General features: G+C 39.4%; 2 protein-coding genes across 3 annotated transcripts; both read right to left on the bottom strand.

Annotated features, from left to right (window-relative positions):
* Nucleotides 1–6,896: 6,896 nt before the first annotated feature.
* Nucleotides 6,897–8,549, bottom strand: LOC130462835 (uncharacterized). Its single transcript, XM_056831788.1, has 2 exons — nucleotides 7,391–8,549; nucleotides 6,897–7,310 (listed from the first exon to the last, which is right to left on the bottom strand). The coding sequence occupies exon 1, from the start codon at nucleotides 8,295–8,297 to the stop codon at nucleotides 7,704–7,706; it is 594 nt and encodes a 197-aa protein (XP_056687766.1). The 5' UTR covers nucleotides 8,298–8,549; the 3' UTR covers nucleotides 6,897–7,310; nucleotides 7,391–7,703.
* Nucleotides 8,550–11,568: 3,019 nt separating this feature from the next.
* Nucleotides 11,569–15,256, bottom strand: LOC130464307 (uncharacterized). Of its 2 annotated transcripts, XR_008924688.1 has the most exons (4): nucleotides 15,107–15,256; nucleotides 14,702–15,011; nucleotides 12,030–12,169; nucleotides 11,569–11,938 (listed from the first exon to the last, which is right to left on the bottom strand). XR_008924688.1 is itself a non-coding variant. In XM_056833818.1 (3 exons), exons 1-3 carry the CDS (start codon nucleotides 15,193–15,195, stop codon nucleotides 14,100–14,102), a joined length of 741 nt encoding a protein of 246 aa, XP_056689796.1. In that variant the 5' UTR covers nucleotides 15,196–15,256; the 3' UTR covers nucleotides 12,489–14,099. The 2 variants fall into 2 exon arrangements, 1 of the variants encoding a protein (XP_056689796.1); XM_056833818.1 differs by lacking the exons at nucleotides 11,569–11,938; nucleotides 12,030–12,169 and adding an exon at nucleotides 12,489–14,441.
* Nucleotides 15,257–21,288: the final 6,032 nt, after the last annotated feature.

Below are 21,288 nucleotides of genomic sequence, written 5' to 3'. Positions count from 1 at the left end.
TCTATATCTTTGCGATCTACGCGGGGTAACATTACTAGATTGACCATGATTCTCACCAGATTCTTCTAAAGATCTCTGAGTTTCATCCTGAATGTCATCTTGAGCATTCTCTAGAGTTTGTTGTTCGACTCGAATTTCTTCGAGGTCTACTTTTCTCCCACTTGTCATTTTGGAAATGTGATCCTTCTCCAAAAAGACACCATCTCGAGCAACAAACACTTTGTTCTCAGATGTATTGTAGAAGTAATACCCCTTTGTTTCCTTTGGATAGCCCACAAGGATACATTTGTCAGATTTTGGATGAAGTTTGTCTGAAATTAATCGTTTGACGTATACTTCACATCCCCAAATCTTAAGAAAAGACACATTTGGAGGCTTTCCAAACCATAATTCGTATGGAGTCTTTTCGACAGCTTTAGACGGAGCTCTATTTATAGTGAGTGCAGCTGTATTTAGTGCATGTCCCCAAAATTCTAATGGAAGTTCGGCCTGACCCATCATTGACCTGACCATGTCTAGCAAGGTTCTGTTCCTCCGTTCTGACACACCGTTCCATTGTGGTGTTCCAGGAGGAGTTAATTCTGATAGAATTCCACATTCTTTCAGATGGTCATCAAATTCATAGCTCAGATATTCACCGCCTCTATCAGACCGCAGTGCCTTAATCTTCTTGCCTAATTGATTCTCTACTTCACTCTGAAATTCCTTGAATTTGTCAAAGGATTCAGACTTATGCTTCATTAGGTAGACATAACCATACCTACTGAAGTCATCAGTGAAAGTGATAAAGTAGCTGAAACCACCTCTAGCATTTGTACTCATTGGTCCACATACATCTGTATGGATTAAACCCAATAGTTCATTTGCTCTTTCTCCAACTTTAGAGAAAGGTTGCTTTGTCATTTTGCCAAGTAAACATGATTCGCATTTACCATAATTCTCTAAGTCAAATGGTTCTAGAATTCCTTCCCTTTGAAGTCTTTCTAAGCGTTTCAAGTTTATATGGCCTAATCGACAATGCCACAGATAGGTGAGATCTGAATCATCCTTTTTGGCCTTTTTGGTATTTATGTTATATACTTGTTTGTCGTGATCTAATAAATAAAGTCCATTGACTAGTCTAGCAGATCCATAAAACATCTCTTTAAAATAAAACGAACAACTATTGTCTTTTATTATAAAGGAAAATCCCTTAGCATCTAAGCAAGAAACTGAAATGATGTTTTTAGTAAGACTTGGAACATGGAAACATTCTTTCAGTTCCAAAACTAGCCCGGAGGGCAACGACAAATAGTAAGTTCCTACGGCTAATGCAGCAATCCGTGCTCCATTTCCCACTCGTAGGTCGACTTCACCCTTGCTTAACTTTCTACTTCTTCTTAGTCCTTGTGGATTGGAACATAAGTGTGAGCCACAACCTGTATCTAATACCCAAGAAGTTGAATTAGCAAGTATACAGTCTATAACGAAAATACCTGAAGATGGAACGACTGTTCCGTTCTTCTGATCTTCCTTTAGCTTCAAGCAATCTCTCTTCCAATTCCCCTTCTTCTTGCAGTAGAAGCATTCGGATTCAGAAGTGGGTTGACTGACCTTCCTCTTTGCAGATTTGGCGCCAGTTTGCTTAGTTGGGCTGGCCTTGTTGCCACCTTTCTTAGCATTCCTCTTCTTTCCAGATTTCTTGAACTTGCCCCCACGCACCATAAGCACATCCTGCTTATCACTTTTGAGCGTCTTTTCAGCGGTCTTCAGCATACCGTGAAGCTCAGTGAGCGTTTTGTCCAGACTATTCATACTGTAGTTCAGTTTGAACTGATCATACCCGCTATGAAGAGAATGGAGGATGGTGTCTATAGCCATTTCCTGAGAAAATTGCTGATCCAGCCGACTCATATTCTCAATGAGTCCAATCATTTTGAGAACATGTGGACTTACGGGCTCGCCTTTCTGAAGCTTGGTCTCAAGAATTTGCCTATGAGTCTCGAATCTTTCGACTCGAGCCAGATCTTGGAACATGTTCTTCAACTCACTGATGATTGTGAAAGCATCTGAGTTGATGAACGTTTTCTGCAGATCCGCACTCATGGTGGCGAGCATTAGACATTTCACATCCTTGTTGGCATCAATCCAACGATTGAGGGCTGCCTGAGTGACCCCGTCGCCTGCAGCTTCGGGCATCGCCTCATCTAGGACATACTCCTTTTCTTCCTGCATAAGAACTATTTGCAAGTTCCTTTGCCAGTCAAGGAAGTTTTTCCCGTTCAACTTCTCCTTTTCGAGAATTGATCGAATGTTGAATGAATTGTTGTTTGCCATATTAAAAACTACAATTGAAAAGAATAAACAAATAAATAACCATTCACAGTTTCTCTTAATAAACTTAAATTCTAGCATACATGCATAATTCAATGTTTATTAAGCATTTTATTCAAATTATGTGTTCCGTCAGGTGTGAATAAAATGATTCCAAGATCCTAAAATCATTGAAGAACTAAGCACAGTTTGTCGACTTAATCCTAGAACATCTTAGGTAAGCAAAAGCCTTTTGCTAATAGTCTAGAAACTATTCTTGGTTGATAGGTACGTCTAAGAACTTATTAGGTAAACCTATCGAATTTGCCACGACATAAAAGGACTCCTTACTTATATCGTTGAGTTTCACCAAAACTAACATGTACTCACAATTATTTGTGTACCTTGCCCCTTTAGGACCAATAAGTAACACCTCGCTGAGCGAAAACTATTACTAGATTGATGTAAAGGATATCCAAGCAAGTGTATATTTTGGCATGGCACCTTTTAACTCAATTTTTAAGTTTGGAACTTAAGGCTCTTACTATGTTGGTTAGATTTTAAGTGAACTAAAATCCTTAATCATGCAACATAATCAAGCTTTTGATCTCATGCATTTTAAGACATATTTAAAACAATAAATAACTTAAAGCACGCATAAGATAAATGTGATCTAGTATGGCCCGACTTCATCTTGAAGCTTTGACTTCAAAGTCCGTCTTGAAAATCTCCGTGGGAGGCACCATTTTCTTCAAATAGGATAAGCTATAACTAATTACAACTATTTGATGGTTCGCAGACCATATTTGAATTGAAAAACAACTTTGGTACTTTAGACCAATTACATTCAAATTAATGGTACGCAGACCATATTTTCTATCCTATTTGGGCCATACTAGTCACTTCATAACCTGCAAAACAGTACATATACAATATATACCATTCACCCATTCATTATCATGAATGGCCCACATAGCTGGTTAGTAAAACACATTATGCATCACGTAAACATTTGCAGCAATTAATCAAGGGCACCAATAATCTACCAATTATTCAGTCCTTATTAATTCTAATCAAGTTGTTTTAACCTTAAGGATTTGTAGACCTAATCAAGAGTTTATGACTAAAAAGCGCTCCCACTTAAACCAATAAATTTATATGCTTTACTAATTTTAAACATAAAAATGTATTTCTAGTCTAACCGGAAACATACAAATTTAATTAAAATTTAAAGCTCATATAAATTTATAATTGAATCCAAAAATTTAATTTAATTTCAGTCGTATTTAAATTAATTCATGATTTTAATTTTAGTAAAATAATTAGAATAAATAAAATTTATTATAATTACAATATTCAAAATTAAAATCCAAGAAAATAATTTAAATTATTAATTTTAAAATTAATTAAAATTACGTGAACTGGAATTTTCAAATTAAACATTCAAAACGATCTTTAATCGTAACGCAAACACCCTACGCGTTGCACGCCCATGGGCCGCACGCACACAGCCATTGCTGGCCATGTGTGCGCAGCCCATGCGCTCGTCGCATAGCTGCTGCATCCCCATCGCAAGCCTCCGCACGCATTGGTGCTCGCTGCGCGCGCCAGCGCTCATCGCACGCGAGCTATCGCTCGCAGTGCGCGCGCGACATCGCTCGCTGGGCGCGCGACATCGCTCGCTGGGCGCGCGAGCCATCGCTCGCTGGGCGCGCGACATCGCTCGCTGGGCGGGCGACATCGCTCGCTGTGCGCGCGAGCAATGCTGGGCGCAGCGCTCGTGGCACGCGAGCTTGCGCTCGCTGCGCGCGAGGCTGCGCGCTCTTGTGCGAGGCAGCGCGCGTTGTGGCGCAGCTCGCTTGCTGCCCACACGCGACTGCCTTGGCTCGCCCTTCGCCCATGCCCATTCGTCCATTGCTCGTGGCACACGACACAAGGCAGGGCTGCTGCCTTGTGCTCGTGCACTACGCCCTTGCTCATTGCATTCGTGCCGCACGGGCGACGAGCTCCCTTGCTCGTCGTCGCATGCCCGCATTATACAACACCCCTTAAGGGTAACACGAAGCGTCCATTGCTTCGTGCGTGCAAGTTTTATGAACGAATCGCATAAAAATTTAAAATTTATATTTAAAATTAATGACAAATTAATAAATAATATTAATTTCATAATTTTAGGGCGAAAAAATCGAAAATTTATTATCCAATTGATTTCCGATTGTTATGGATTCAAGTCTAGGTCATAAAAGTTTAAAATTTATCATAAATTTACAATTTTTATGGTGGTTTTTAATCATAGGTTTCTAATTAAATTACAATTAATTATGAAAATCAAATTAATTCTAAATTATTCTAATTTTCAACAAATTAATCATAATTACAAATTAGATTGCATAATTAACAAGACTAGGCATTCAAACTTGTTAAACATATGCAGTAGGTCAATCAAAAATTCAAGATTTATCAACAAGAATCGCAAATATTTAATTTAACATCTTAAATTTACGAAATTTTGCATTCGAAAAACTAAAACCTTCGAAAAGTCATAGTTAGGCTTCGAATTTGAGAATTCTGGGTTCGGCAGAAAAATACTATTTTTGTCAAAATTTTAGAATGCCTTTTACATGCGGAATTGACACAAAAATCACTCAATTCGGATGAGTAACGAAGAAACTGACGAAAAACTGCGTACGTATAATTAAATAAACGCAATTTGCAATTAATTAACAATTACGAAAATTAATCACCCCTTTTAATTTTTGCAAATTTGTAATATTTAACCATGTTCATGCAATTTAGATTATGAAAATAATAAGGGGCTCGTGATACCACTGTTAGGTTATGATACATATGACATTACATAGATCATGCGGAAACAACCATTAACCCAGGACAACATATTATTTACACATAATCATATAGCATAATTTAGATGCATACTCTTTGTTGCGTGCCCTCCCTAGCTGCGCCCGAACCGAACAAGAACAAGTCTTTAGGACTCCAAGTGTCGTCCCTCCGTAGATAGTCCACAGCACGTCCGGATCCGCCTTAAGATTGACCAACTAGAATCGCCCTTAAGGTACTAGAAAATTTCGGCACTTTTATGAGCAAGATGTGTGTTTTAATTTTCTCTCAAAAAACTCACTTTTGAATACTTTTAAACTTGTTATAAATTGTGAGCCCTAGCCTCATATTTATAGGGGTATGGAAAGGGAATCGAAATCCTATTCAGATACAAATTAATTAAACCTAGAATCCTACAAGAACTCTAATTTAATTAATTTATCAAATAGAATTAGGAATTTAATCATTAACCGAACTCTGCATGTTTTAGGAAACGTGCACGAACACAAACACTTGCACACACACGCACGGCTGCCACGATGGGCCCCATGCGTGCGCGCGAGCAGCAGCCCACGCAGCGCCCGCGCGCGCTGCGCGCTACGCGTGCTGTGCGCGCTGTGCGCGCTGCGCAGCCTGCTGGGCCTGGCCTTGCGCTGGGCCTGGCGTGGCTGTTTGTGCGGCGCGCTTGGCTTGCTGGGCGATGGCCTGGCTTCGTGCTGGGCCTCGTCCGATGCTTATTCGTACGATGCGCTTCCGATTAAATTTTCCGATTCCGGAATTCATTTCCGATACGAACAATATTTAATATTTCCGATTCCGGAATTAATTTCCGTTTCGAACAAATATTTAATATTTCCGTTTCCGGAATTATTTTCCGATTCCGGTAATATTTCCGATTCTGACAATATTTCCGTTTCCGGCAATATTTCCGATTCTGGCAATATTTCCATTTCCGATAATATTTTCCGATACGTACCATGTTTCCGTTTCCGGCAACATCTACGACTTGGATAATATTTATATTTCCGATACGATCCATATTTCCGTTTCCGGCAATATCATCGTTTCCGGAGTATTCATTTTCTTGCCTGTGACGATCTTAGCTCCCACTGAAACCAAGATCCGTCGGTTCCGAATATTCATAGATGGAGTATTTAATGCCATTAAATACTTGATCCGTTTACGTACTATTTGTGTGACCCTACGGGTTCAGTCAAGAGTAAGCTGTGGATTAATATCATTAATTCCACTTGAACTGAAGCGGCCTCTAGCTAGGCATTCAGCTCACTTGATCTCACTGAATTATTAACTTGTTAATTAATACTGAACCGCATTTATTAGACTTAACATAGAATGCATACTTGGACCAAGGGCATTATTTCCTTCACCTTTACCCTTTCCAACTCCTTCGACGCGTCAGCAATCTGGTCGTCCTTGCCCTTTAATTGTTCGTCTTTTGACTTAACCACCGCAGCAAGATCGACCAACTTCTTCTCAGAAGCCACCCACTTACCTTCCCAAGAAGCCGCCGCCTTCTTCGCCATAGCCACTTGGTTCTTTGAGGAAATAAGCTCGTCGCACAACAAGGAGCACTGCCTACGCACGGCCAAAGCAGCCTGTGACGCCTGTAAAGAAAAACATGTCACAAAAGCGACACACGACGCGCTTACAAATACCATGAACTGAATAAAATAACATAAATACACTTACCCGCAGGCTTAGTTCAGCAGCGTCCGACGCGACAGAAAGAGGCACGACCTCGTGATAACGCTGATACGTCGAAGGCAATATCAATCGGTCTGCATGCGGCCAAACAACGGCATCTGCACTGTCGCCCAAGAAGTTCGGGGGCAGAGTGACAACAGTATCCTCGACGGAACTTTTGTCAGCAGGACGCTTCTTGGCCGACGCAGCAGGGGGCCTAGTCGCAGCAACAGCAGTCGACGACACCTGAAACGGCCTCGGCGGCGACGACGACGATAGAGGATGAAAACCTTCACCCCCTATAACAACGGGCGTCTCAGGCGACGCACCTATCTTAGAATAACGAGGCACGAGAGGCATCGCCTGACCACCCTGCCCACCAGCGTTACTGTTCGACCTCAACCGCTTCCTCGCTCGTTCCATCATCTCGCTCTGTGACATCCTCGACACTGGCTTAGACGACAGCGTATTCTCTTCAACAAACAAAGCGAGAAACCATCAAAAACACACCCCGCAGATAAACCAGGCATATAAGAAACCAAACCAAAAATACCTGATGTGTTAGCCATCTCAAACTCTTCCTCTGATGCAGACGACGAATTCGCAACGACTTCCTCGCGTAAGTCCAACCTCCGTCGACGACGAACTAAGCAAATCGTCTCGTCTTCAGTCTCTTCCTCGTCAACGTCACCAGCTTGACTCCCCTCTTGACTTCCCAAACGACCTCCGTCACGGCTGAACGATCTCTCCACGACAGAACAACCCAGAAACCTCAAACACTTATCGTGAGAGTCAGAGTTCAAACCAGCTAACGACGTATCAACAACTGCAAGACAAAGCCAAGTAAGACAACGTTCAGTAAAACATCATAAATCAAAAGTACAGAAACATAAAGTACCTTCCGTCGTCCACCCTTCCACTAAGAAGTTTCCTACTTCTCCCAGAGACGCCTTATTCACATAAACAAAACGACTTTGCCAACCCCTATCATTTACAACTAACCCGACACACAAATTCTTCTTCTTTTTCTTCGTCACCAAAGTATACCGACAACACTCCTTCAAGGATAAATCATAAACATGCATCAGATCAGCCAAGTCAAACGGTGTTCGCCAACCCGAAGTAACCCTATGCACTACAGTAAAAATACGCCAGATCTGGGGCATCAATTGGCCAGGGCTTAAATGGAACACCTCGACAAAAGATCTAGCCAAGGGTGTAAAAGGAAACAAAAACCCCAGAATAAAAGGGTACTCATACATAACCACATAACCCTCCGGGCAATCCTTGGCCTCGTCCTCTTGACCAGGAATCCTCACTTCAGCCGACGGCGGCAGACCGGCGAGAGTTATAAAAGCCGCTGGATCCTCAACAGTAGAGTAGATCGGGTTGAGTGACTTGGCCCGACTAACCCCAACATCTTCCTTATCCTTAACCACGGTCGGCCTAGTTTTTGCCATCGCTCTACTAAAATCTACAAGAAAATCGAAGGAAATGATCGAAATTTTACCTGGGTGTGGCTAAATCGAAGCAACGAAAGCAATTCCTCCCTTCCTTTTCTCTCTCTTGTTTTCAGATCTGGAAACTTTCTTCGAAAAATTCTAAGACGCTTTATTGCATGTCGCGAAAAATTGGCATTTATTACTTCGAGAATCGGAACGGTTCCGTCCCACGAACTGGACGGTTGTAGACGGTTTACTTTTTGAATTTTGAATTGTTTCTTTTGCTTTGTATACACTCCGCAAACTCACAATTGGGGGCAAACTGTTATCCCACTTTATTGGACTAACTACATAACTGCTTTGACGTCTGATATTGTCGTGCCATCCAGGTATCATCATGTCGCAGGTGGCGTCGTGTCAAGTGAGCCTGTCAAGTGAGGCGACAGACGACAAAGCCTGGGCGACGTAAGACCAGCGACAGGGCTCTGGCGACAAGAGAAGATAGGTCAAGTTCCAAGCCCAGAAGCCCAACATGGGCCACGCCGTCATAAGATGGGAAAAGGTCCAAGCTTTGACCGAAGACTAGGGAGTTTGTTGAAGACGTGAGCAACGGCCAAGGAGGAATCCCTATCTTCCAGGGATCTTCCCAACCAATAGAACCGTTAGCATTTGGCATATAAAAGCATAAAGAACGGCATGATGAAGGGACACGTTCACTCAAGCACTCAAACTCTTAAGCTATCAACTGTCTTTAGCGTTCATTATTGTACTTTAGATTTTCAATATCAATTCTCAGAAAAGAAGAGCATAAACAATCATATAGAATACTTAGTGGATTGATAGCCTCATAGCTATCCGCGGTTTTTTACCTTATTCCTGGGTTTTCCGCGTCAACACTTCTCTGTCTCGTGTCTCCTTTATTTGTGTTATTAATTCTTTGCTTAGTTAGTGCCGATCCTAGCCGAAAGTCGCCTCCATACGAATTTTGGCATAAACATTCTCCAACCCTAGCCGATCGATTTCCCATTTCCTTCGTACCGCACTATTATTGTTCGTCGGCAAGGAACTAAGGTACGTTAATCTTTTTGCCTAATTGTGTTGATTTAAGCGTTATATATTTTGAATTTCTTTGTTTTGGACTTTGCAAGTTGATTATGGAGAGTAATTTTAATGCATACTACGTATATTGCTATTTTTTCATTTGGAATGCAAATTCTTGGCATTTAGAGTGAATTTGTTTATCCATATCTGTGCCAATGATAATTGAAGAAGCAAATGAAATGATGGAAATTAAATAATTAGGTTAGTTTTTTTTTTTATTCAAATGAGAAGAGGGGATATTGCATATGGAACTTTATGAGATTTTTATTTTGGAATTTAAACGTACTATAAAGAACCAATAAAGGAACAAAAAATGTGGACAATTGAAAAAGCTTCTTGACACTAATAAATGAGTAAAATTTTTATGCTTCATTTTCTCATAAAAATTTAAACGTCTAGTTGTTAGTAAATTTGTCGAACATATTTTCCATTGTGTTGCTTGTTTATGTGATTTACAGTTGCCGCAAACAGGTGTCGACATAAAGCTAAGGATGATTAGGAAAAGCGAAGAAGCCGAGTTAGCACGTTTTTTGTAATTGTTTTGTGGGAGGGGTATATTAGTTTGGTATGCCCAATATTTATTACTTCTTATGGGTAAGGAAAAATATAGTCGTGTTAGGGTCTTGTTTGATTCGTCTCAAAATATTAACTTTTTATAATTTTTACAAATACAAAATTAGAGATATTAATGTCCAAATATTTACATCGACAAGCGTGAAAAAGTAAATTGTCCCCATTATATCAAGGGAAAACTATTGCGTAACTTAATTCGAAGTCTTTTAACTAATCATTATGGGGCTAAGGCTTGGCTTTTACAGGTTAGATACTTTGTTAAGGAAATTCTAATTGCTATGAGACACCAACTAAGGATAAAAACGGTCAGGAGGGGGAGGGGGAGGGGGAGAGGGAGATAAGATTCAATCAACTGGAAACAAGGCAGCACTATAGGCATATTACTAAGTAAACGAAATGAGAAGATAGGTGGCAAAGAGATAGAAGAGTCCAAAGCCCAGTGGCGGTGCTAGTAAGGGTTCAGTGGAGCGAAAAAAAAAATCAGGCAGATTTAAAGGAAAAAAAAAATCGGGTTAAGTAATAGTGAAAGCCCAATATGACACAAACATCACTGGTGCTGCAGCGGTTTTTGCTTAAGTTATTAAATCAAAGGTCAGGGGTTCGACTCCCTATACCCTTTTTTCGGCTCTCCTGTTGAATTGTTATTTTTTTTTTTTTTTGGTTTCTAAAGCAGGCAAGCAGCCCACGAGTCCACGACACTCACACTCTCACAGTAACAACCCCCAATTCAAATCTAAAACCCTAACTCTCCTCTCCCCTCCCCTCAGCTCCTCTCCTCTCCTCTCTTATCGGTGGCTCGGGCTTCGGTCGAGGCGGCTGCGCAGCGGAAACCCGGGCAAGGTGGTCTGTGGACTGTGGTCACTGGTCAGCGCCGGCGGCAACTCGGGCAGTCGGCTACTCGGCTTCTCTCGTCTCCCCCCCAAAGGTATAAAGTATAAACTAATAAACTCTACTCATTAATAATTAATTTCCTTACTTATGCAAATTAAAATTGTTTGAACAATTCAACAATAAATGAATGCGTGAAATGAATTTATGAATGTTCAATTTCAATGTTCAATTCGTGAATAGATGAATTAAGTTAGGGTTTGAACTTTAAATATTGTGTAATTGTGTTGTAATAATGTAATTGCTAAATTGAAATATATGATTTTGAATTATAGGTTGATTTTGTTGATACAAGATGAAGGGTATAGAACATTTTTGGAAAAATCATATTTCAAAGTCACAAAAATCATCTGCTTGTTCATCCCCAAATTCAAGGCCACTTGACAGTTTAGTAACATTTATTGAGTGACAGTTTAGTAACATTTATTGAATGATAGTTTAGTAACATTTATTGAGAAAGATCTTTTTTTTCTAGTTAAGGATGATGATGTAATAGATAGCTTTCAAAATATGAAAACTCGTCGAGTTCAATTGTAATTTTTTTTAATATTATTGTAAAAGAATATAGGCCCCACGAATTATTAGTTGTAATTTGAATTTTGGATTTTGGATTAATATTTTATTATATGCGTCAGAGGATTTCGAACCCTTAATGAGAAAATTCTGGCACCGCCACTGCCAAAGCCTACATATCAACCAAGCCTTTCTAGTTTGTTCAACTAGCAGTTAAGAAATAAAACAGTAGCAAAGGCTATTTTCTTTCCATCGGGCAATTCTTTTTTTTTTTGGGAAAGAGCGTAAAGGAAATGGTTAGAAAGTTAGAAGTGCTTCAAACTGTAAGTAGCATAGGAAAACAATTCCTTGCCTAGGTTCTAAATAATCTACTTATTTATCAGGTTCGGTTAACTTAGAACAACAATGAGTTGCATCTTTATTCATTACAAGAAATATTTGTTCTTACTATTATTAACAGAATCTTAAAAAAAGAGCAAATTAACTACTGTGTGGGAGGTGAATACCTGAGCCACCAAAGCATCATTTCTTGGCTTGGTTGTTGTGGAAGCTGAATCACTTTGCTTTATTGGCTTTAGAGCAATCTGTGATAAAAGTCACAGAACACGTCAACTTGGTCACTCTCTACAGCCATATACAGAACAACAGAAAATACAGAAGAAACAAACAAGTAACCTTCTTAGGGGGTGGTACTGGTGGCTATCACATAGTGAATTCAGAGTACTAGAATTATTCAGATAAAAATAGCAGCCTGGTTAAAGACAGTCACCCTTGAAGGCACCTGAGATGACATCAGAAAAACTGGGCATGCGCCCCTGCAAAGGAAAAGGTAAAGTTGACAACCATGACCAGGTCAGCTTCTAATGCATTATTTTCTCTCAATCAAACATTTCAGAAAGGCAGAGACAGCAGAATAGAGATAGATATTATGCACAATTATGAGAGCCTCAGTGCAACTATTTCGAGTCAAAAGATTACAACATTCCACAAGGCCCATGCCATACAAAGAAGCGATATGACACCAATTACAAAATTGGAATGATCACGGCCTCACAGGCTTAGTATTTTAATACAAGGAAAAATAATAGTCTCCTTCTCATTATAGGGAGAAGCATGCGAACTGTTTCACAAAAGAGGAACACGGAAATATCCAACCAGGTGGCACTTTTCAACAAAAATAACAGGACACGGATGTGTTATTTTGTAAACTCGATGTATGCATATGCAGATAGTATAATCTGAGATGACAGAATAAATTTTAGAAACACAATAAGCTCATATCATCTTATCAAGTTAACATGTATGACACCCTAGTTAAATTTTATATTTCTTCACAAGCAAGAATTCATTGTTTTCCCATTTCGAAGATCTAACTTTCAACTATATCCAAAACCATTCAAAATTAAACACCTAGATCATTAACATTAACCCATCTTTTCTTAACCGATTCTAGGTAGCACAGGTGCAACCATATATTGACATAATAACAAGATAATTCAAAAGAATAACTTAAATTTCAGAAAATCAAATTTTAATTTGTTGAATAATAAGGACCAGAACCAGCAATTCAAATTTGCTCCCGCTACCAAGTTGACTTCCGGGCACTACCAAGTTCACTTCCGGGCACCACCAAGACTCACAGCCCTGCAGACACACCAAGTAAACTGAACATTTACAGAACAGCAAGCGGCACCTGCTTCAGACCTGCAAACAAGCTCAACCAAGACTGTCTCCACTGCACAACAGAACTGATTTCTATGTGTTGTTACGTAGGTGATTTCAATTTCTACGCCTTGGGATAAAATGTCAATTAAATTGAATTTAAAAAAAGTTAAATAGGGGTTATAACCATTATCCAACCCCTCTCTCCAAGTATGAGGATGTTGTTTCTAATCCTCAACTTTTTACGACAACCACTTCAGAAACTTCATGCTGCTACTGGAACTAAGCTCATGTAACCCCTGCTCGGCTGCTCTGCACTTTTTTACCCTAATCCATGTGTATTATGTAGTCGCATGTTCTGGAAATATTATTTGGTTGTAAATCATAAATGAATATAAATGCGACCTTTTTATAAAATCTAAGAGAGATATCAAACTGTTTTGAGGCACCTAGCTTTCTTGATTTAGTAAATTTTGGAACTTTTAAGTTTTAATTCCAAAATACATGACAGTGAAGCTATAATACTATATATGTCAAGGAATCAAGTGAGGTTATGGTATGCATATTATTGCGGTTACTAATGCTGAATATATTAATAAGCAACTCTCATGAAAGAACACAGTAACTAGCATATCAAGCAGGCATTTCAATGAGATAACACATTTTCACTCAATCATCTCAGGACACAAAAAATGCAGCTCAGCAACAATTTTAGCATCTTACTTCTTCAATGCTAGTACTATATATGATCAATCATGAGCTGCAATTCAGTCAGTTTCATGGCTGGAAATTCATCATCCACATGCTCGACTTCTCAGTTCTCACCACTAGCTGCACATTCCTCGACAATGCCTTCTGTACTAAACCCACATTCTGACTAAAACACATCCAAGCATATTTGAAGTTTGAATAAATTTAAATTGCTATGAAGAACCTACAAGCCTGTGTATATATGTTTGTACATTGTAATTTGCACACAGACGATTTAAAAAGTGAAAAAAATAATAGACCCAGCCAAAATAAACAAACAAAAGAGTAAAAAAGCAAAGTCAATCCTTGAAACTAGTTTGGTAGATGAAGCATTCAAGCATCCCTTGTGGTTTGACTTGGTTTATTCAAATTATCATCCCCATGGGTCTGGTGACTTTTTATTTTTGATTGAACACGGGTCTGGTGATTGAGATCAATTAGAAATAGGCTTTCCTTATAGGGGATTAAGTTCTGAATATCTGAGTGAACCATTTCCCATTGCTCAGACTGAGGATCATAAACAGCCAAATCCCTACGTAAATGTACAGGAAACAACAACCTGCCGCGGACATCAATTCCGAAAAGTGTAGGGTGGAATCTTAGCCACTTCTTTGGGCCATCATCCCTTATACACACATGAAGCAAAGAGGTCCAAGAAACTGACTTGCAAGACTCCTGCATGCCCCATACTTGAATGGTATAAGATCCCTAGCTTTAAACTATTAATGCAGGTGGACCAAATGGAGAGCATATCCTTGTAAATACATAAAATGTGTATGGTCTTCCAGTGGGAAGATAAAAACAAACAACCCCATTGAACGAATCAATAATTTTGGAATCTATAAAAAGAAGAGATTTTTCTTTACTTATAATCGTGCCCTCAGAGACATTTTTAGGACTACAATTAAAGGATTCATCATGAAGACATACTCTACCTGTATGTGGACGAGGAAAAGGTGATTCAAGGGAAACCCAACGACAGCCTCTGCCTCAACATGACGGGACTTAAAGTCTGTGTCATGGGTGATAACGGAGTTCCACAGTTTACAAACGCTCCGGAACCTGACCAAGGATTTTGTTGGTAATCTACTCAGAATTTCATAGACTACTATATCTTCTGGAATACAAGGAATATCCTCAGAATTTCTCCCAACTACTGTCTTCTTCTTCTTCTTCTTCTTACCTCTTCTTATCACCATCGGTTTCCCAATCTTCTCTGATCTTGAAGACATTCTCTTCATGACTCTGAAATATAATGTACACAGTATATGTTCAATTAGACCCTAATTTATAAGACACGAACTAACCAAATCCGAATTGACCAGAGATAAAAGAAATACGGGAACGCTTGTATTTGACAACTCGCCGGACAACTCCAGCAGTTGAGAGCAATGGATTGTGTTGCGTATATTTGTAAAACCAGTAGCATAATTTGCAAGTTATAGGGGAAAAAACCCAATTCTAATCAAACTCGGAATCCTGGATTTAGACTATTTATGCAGTATTATATGTTGGTAATTATAATGCAATACGGACCTTTTAACGTGATAATGCTTGTGGGCCCGTTTCAGTGTTTGTCGTGGGTTATTGGTTTTGGAGTATTGTTTGGGAGTTGCGGTTTATACCAGATTCCTTATAAATACTCCTTTATTTATTCTAAGACAAATACACAGATACGCACAGAGAAACGACATAAACCCTAAACAAATATTATCTTTGTCATTATTGTCAAATATAGATCTGAGCAGTTCTTGAAGTAATTCCAGCCTTCCAATCGGGGTACAGAGTTGGAAGGTAGTTGTGTTACCCTTGGGGAGGAATCGTCACTGATAACCTTGTACCGTTGGTGGCGAAATACGCTTCTAGGGCAGGCGTAAAACCCGTCACAGCTTTTGAGATCAATTATTGAGTATTGTGTTCTTCCCTATTATTTTATTTTTAATTTAATGGTTACAACGCATTATTTCCAATAATCTAGAAGTGTATTTTATGTTGTTACCATGGTTAGCATCTTACCGATCGATTTTGTTTCATACGTGATATGTGATTTGATTTCGATTGCGACAAGATAATTACTCATGGGTCTTAATAAGGGCTAGAGTTCCAATACATAATAATAGCAAATCGTTTGATTGTTGGTTCAGATTATGTAATTGGGAATCTTTTATTGATTTGATGCATCAATTAATAATGCCCATTGAACCCCAAAGGATAGAAAATCTTCAATCAAATTGTCTCAAAGGCCGAATCAGCAGTCAATAATGGAGAATTATGCTATTCGTTCAGTTTCCATGTCGATTTACTGTTCAAGAGAGTGCATCCACGAAGTAATTTTCCCCGAAACTTCCAATCGTCAACGACGACGATATTTCGCAGAGGAGTACAATGAGTTGGAGGAAATATATTATGATGGAAGGTTGATTCCTAAACCAAAGTACTGGGGTGGATATCGGCTTAAACCAGTAGCTTTCGAGTTAAACATGGAATTCCCAACTCCTTTTACCACTGGGCCAGCAATCATATTCTATCTGCATTGTAAAAGCATATTGGTGTTGTCATTTGTACAACTTTCTACTGTGGTAGCCTCAATCTAGTATAGTGGGTACGCTATAATAGTTAACTGTTAAGGGTCAAAACTGATCACAACCAACCCGTAGCAAAGAAGACATGCCACATCCAGGCCGTGGAGTAGGCTGCCCCATGATATATTTGCATGAAAATACAAGCAAAACCCGCTTTACAAACATGAGATAAAGTCATTGGTTGAGGAGGGTCAAGTTCGTATATCTGACCTTTGCATTCCAACAAGTTTGTGCGGTAAAAAGGGAGTTCCTTCTTTTAATTTACCTTTGTAGAACTTTAACTTATTTTCATAATTTATTTTATGTACCCTTTTGTGCAAAAGTGGACATTGTGAGGGTTGAAGTTAAAGTTTGAAAACTAACGAGTGAGTTAGTTGTAGTTTGCAGTTGGTCACTAGCAAGGTTGTGCAGGTTCATTATACTTGGATGCATATCTAACGTGAATACCTGTTTGCAGAGCTAGCAATAAAAATGAGGACGCTTGTATACTACTTTGGAAAACACGAACACTAATGATAGTATATCTATCGTGCATGTTAGGGAAGTTTCTTCTCTACACTTTATTATGGAAAACTCTAACTTATTACATAATATGTAGTTATGTTCCCTCCATTGATGTTTGGTATGCTATTAGTTGATACTTTGATGGTCAATGTTGGGGTGTGAGTTAGTATTTGTGGCCAATGGGCTAGTCTTACTAGAAATGGGGAGTATGTTGGAAAACAAAAACTTAAGCAATGATATGAGTAGTTTTATTAAACTAATTTCATGCTACTGGCCTTATTATATATGAGCGTGTCTAATGCATATATGATATATGTATTCATGTATATGATATTGGCTTTAATCGATTGTGTTCATATTTGTGTGAATCACATATATATGTTGTTACGTCGTACACATGTTAAGATGAGACTAAAAGTCTCTATCTTCTCAATCCAAGTTAAGAGTCAAGCTTAAACAAATGGGTCGGTAAAGGTGTGTCCTAACTACGTACGAGTTTGTAGAAGATTTACTTGGTAACTTCCAATTTCTTGTTGAGTGGTCATAATATTGTCGCATATATGATCGTAGCTTATTGTCATCCAAATCTATGTAGAAAGAGTTTCTCATAAATTGAATATGCTAACATGCTTGAAGCTCTAATATTGTATGATTGATTTATGACTTGATGATGCTTGTGATGTAAGCATACTTTGTAGGTAATCCTGTATTGTACAGGTAGAGAGCGTGAAAGTAATCTTCATAATTCACCGAAAGGTACAATGGGAAGAGGATCAAACGAATAGGTTTGAGATGCCCATTGAGTAACAATTATGAGCCTGATATGAAGTTTATGGTCAATATCATTGGATCCTACAAGTCAAGATGCATACAATTAGAAAAGGCTATTGGATGATGGCTCATTGTGGGGGTAAGTAATTTTATCGCATTTCTTTATACTGTTATTCACTAGCTACTGTATGTGTGAGTTGCCAGGTACAATGAGTTCATTGGCAAAGTGAGACACATTCGTGAAATTTAGACACGAGAAGATACAGTTATTTGTGAATGTGTTACCTTCCTTGAGTATGTGAGATTAAAGAGAAAATATTCTTTAAGTAAGGTCTTGGCACGAGTTGGTGTCAAACTAGTTAAGGGGAAGGGATTTTAAAATCTATATTGTGTTCAATTTCTACGGAAAACACTTGTTAGGATGAGCTTAAGCTCTTAATGAATCTATATCCCGAATTTGGGTGGTTCCATGAGAGGACTTGATGGATTCACCGTTTTGTGTATGGTTGAGTATTTTACTCTTAATGTATCTAGCCTTATGGTCTCCTAGAATGGGTGGTACTACAAGAAGCCTTGATAGATACACCACTTTATGATTGGGAAGGTTAATCCATGTTTCTCTTATGAGTCCATAGTCCTATTGTGTGGATGGTTCTTATTGTTTAACTTGATGGATTTGAGATTAAAGTATCTAGCCTCACTGACTTCACTTACTAAGTGATTTCATGAGAAGACATGATAGATACATTGTGAAATTTACGAGGATGAACAATATGTTCTTAATATATCCATAGATCATTTGAGTGGTCCTAATAGAGCGGACTTGATGGATATGCCGATGGGTAAGGTTGGACGTTTAAAGTTCTTAATGTCTTCATATCCCTTTTGGGTGGTTTATGTGGTAAAATAGACTTGATGAGACACCTATGTGAGTAAGAGGGGATGGCATCCTTCTATGAAAAATATGTTTGTTATTTTTCTAATAATACTCACTAGAATCCAAGGGAATGTTGGCCTCGTATGACGTTTCATGCGGTCGCGGAATTTTTCAAGCTTCTAAAGGTGAAACGTGTGGTGTTGGGTTTCTTCAATAGTCGTAGAGTTCAATCTTCGGATACTTTATTGGTTGTTGAATACCTTACTCCACTAATGTGTTAGTTCAAGTCTTTAGACACTAACATTTATACGCTAAACCTTTCATTTACTGCTCAGGTATCAAGATCTCGTGTCCGTATGCATTAGTGGGGGATTGTTGGTAATTATAATGCAATACGGACCTTTTAACGTGATAATGCTTGTGGGCCCGTTTCAATGTTTGTCGTGGGTTATTGGTTTTGAAGTATTGTTTGGGAGTTGCGGTTTATACCAGATTCCTTATAAATACTCCTTTATTTATTCCAAGACAAATACTCAGATACACACAGAGAAATGACATAAACCCTAAACAAATATTATCTTTGTCATTATTGTCAAATAGAGATCTGAGCAGTTCTTGAAGTAATTCCAGCCTTCCAATCGGGGTACAGAGTTGGAAGGTAGTTGTGTTACCCTTGGGGAGCAATCGTCACTGATAACCTTGTACCGGTGGTGGCGAAATACGCTTCTAGGGCAGGCGTAAAACCCGTCACAGCTTTTGAGATCAATTATTGAGTATTGTGTTCTTCCCTATTATTTTATTTTTAATTTAATGGTTACAACGCATTATTTCCAACATTATACTGATGCAATTCAAATTCCGATTTCTTTTTCTCCTAATTTTAATCGAACTCCTAACCCCAGAATAATAATCCTCGAATAAATCAATAGCCTTTTATCCCTTTATCCATTTTTTTTTATTTATTCTCTAACTCAATTCTAAAAAAATATACCATTTTCCTCCATAATATTAATAACAAGTATACTGACTGAGTCGTAGAATTTTTCTCACCAAAAATTTTTCAAAGTAAAAATACTAGAAATTGATTAATTTAAATTTAATGATTTAAATGTTTACATAAACAGGCTGAAACAAGAGTAGAGAGAAAATTACCAGAGGCTTTCGGGGAAATTGGGACCAATGTCAAAATGCGCAAAACCATTTCTGTGTATTTGTGTTCTTCAAATTTAAGAAGACATTAGGCATGTTGCAGAATGTCCCCGAATTAGCAGTTCACAGGAGAGAGACCAATGTTCCTGAATTCTGCATCATAGGCGGCATCTTAAAAACTCATCGTCGTCGAGTCGTCGACCAATACTACAGTTGCCGCAGCCTACGACTCTGGTCTTTATTTCTTTGCCACTTTTCTTAGATTCTCTCAGATTTATCTTTCCCCCGAACAAAAGCTACAAGCCCAATTAAATCTACTCCGTATATCCTATTGGGGAACCGGGGTGAAAATTAAGAAAATTAGAATCTTATAATAATTTGGTGTAAAAATAATGACCGTATGTAAGAAAAATAATAAAGAAATGAAGAAAAGTACTCCCTTCGTTGTTGAGTGAAGTGGTGTAAGAAAAGAAAAATAAAAAAATAAATTGGGTGGAAAGTTACGAGTAAAAAATGAATATAAAAGTAGATTAAGTGGAATGTTGTAAGTAAAGTGGGAAAAAAGTAGTGTGAATTGACTAAGGGGCCGTTTGGTTCGCAAGGGGTAAACGGAATGGAATCAAGAATGAGATTGAAGGGTAATGAAAATCATTCCCTTTGATATAAAAAATTGTTTGGGAGGCATATATTTATTTTCATTCATATTCCTTCTCGCCCCTTTTACTGTGGCCAACCACCTTCACCTCCCCACCGCCGTCGTCGCCCCTCCTCCGCCCCCTCCTCCTCCGTCTCCTTCTCCCTCTATCGCGCCGCCCCTCCCCCGCCCCCGCCCCCGCCCCCTCCATCTCCTTCTCTCCTCTTCACCGCCCCCTCCCTCTCCTTCTCCCTCTGTCGTCGCCGCCCCTCCCCCGCCCCCTCCGTCTCCTTCTCCCTCTATCGTCGTCGTCCCTCCCCCGCCCCCGCCCCCTTCGTCTCCTTCTCTCCTCTTCGCCGCGCCTCCCTCTCCTTCTCCCTCTATCGTCCTCGCCCCTCTCCCACCCCTCCGTCTCCTTCTCTCATCTTCGTCACCATCCTCTCATTCTCCCTCTGTCGCCGACCCCGCCCCCTCCGTCCCCCTCACCCCTCTGTCGCAGTTCTGTGGTGGTTTGGTAATTTAACGGTGGTGATAGGGTTGCGATGTTGCTTTTATAATGGTAGCGGTGATAGAGAGATGTCGGTGAGGGTGGCGGCATGCTCGCAGTGTAGCTACGCCGGTGAGGGTGACATCGGTGGTTGATCTGGTGGTTGAGTGTTGTGATGTCCGTGTGACCGTGTGGGGGTGGTGCAGGAGGCTAGGTGGTGGTTCAGGTGTTATAAGGTTGGTCAAGGTTACTTGAATGGTGGTGGGGGAATGGGAATGGAAAAGTCTAGGGGGGGTGGGGTGGGGAATCAGGGTAGAAGGTTTTGGGGGTAACCCAAAAATGAAATTGGGTAAAGGGAATGGTGAAACATGTCAAACAAACGACAACAAAGGGAATGATATCAGTCCATTCCCTTTCCCTTTCCTGAATACCCCCAACCAAACGCCCCTTAAATAGAATAAAGCACATTGTCCCTACGGTCCTCGTTATTTCGAAACGGTGTGAGTAATAAAGAAATG

Source organism: Spinacia oleracea, chromosome 6 (assembly GCF_020520425.1).
Source record: "Spinacia oleracea cultivar Varoflay chromosome 6, BTI_SOV_V1, whole genome shotgun sequence".
In the NCBI taxonomy this organism is placed as follows: domain Eukaryota; kingdom Viridiplantae; phylum Streptophyta; class Magnoliopsida; order Caryophyllales; family Amaranthaceae; genus Spinacia; species Spinacia oleracea.
Note: the sequence above shows the minus strand (reverse complement) of the source record. Positions and strands in the feature narration are given on the sequence as shown.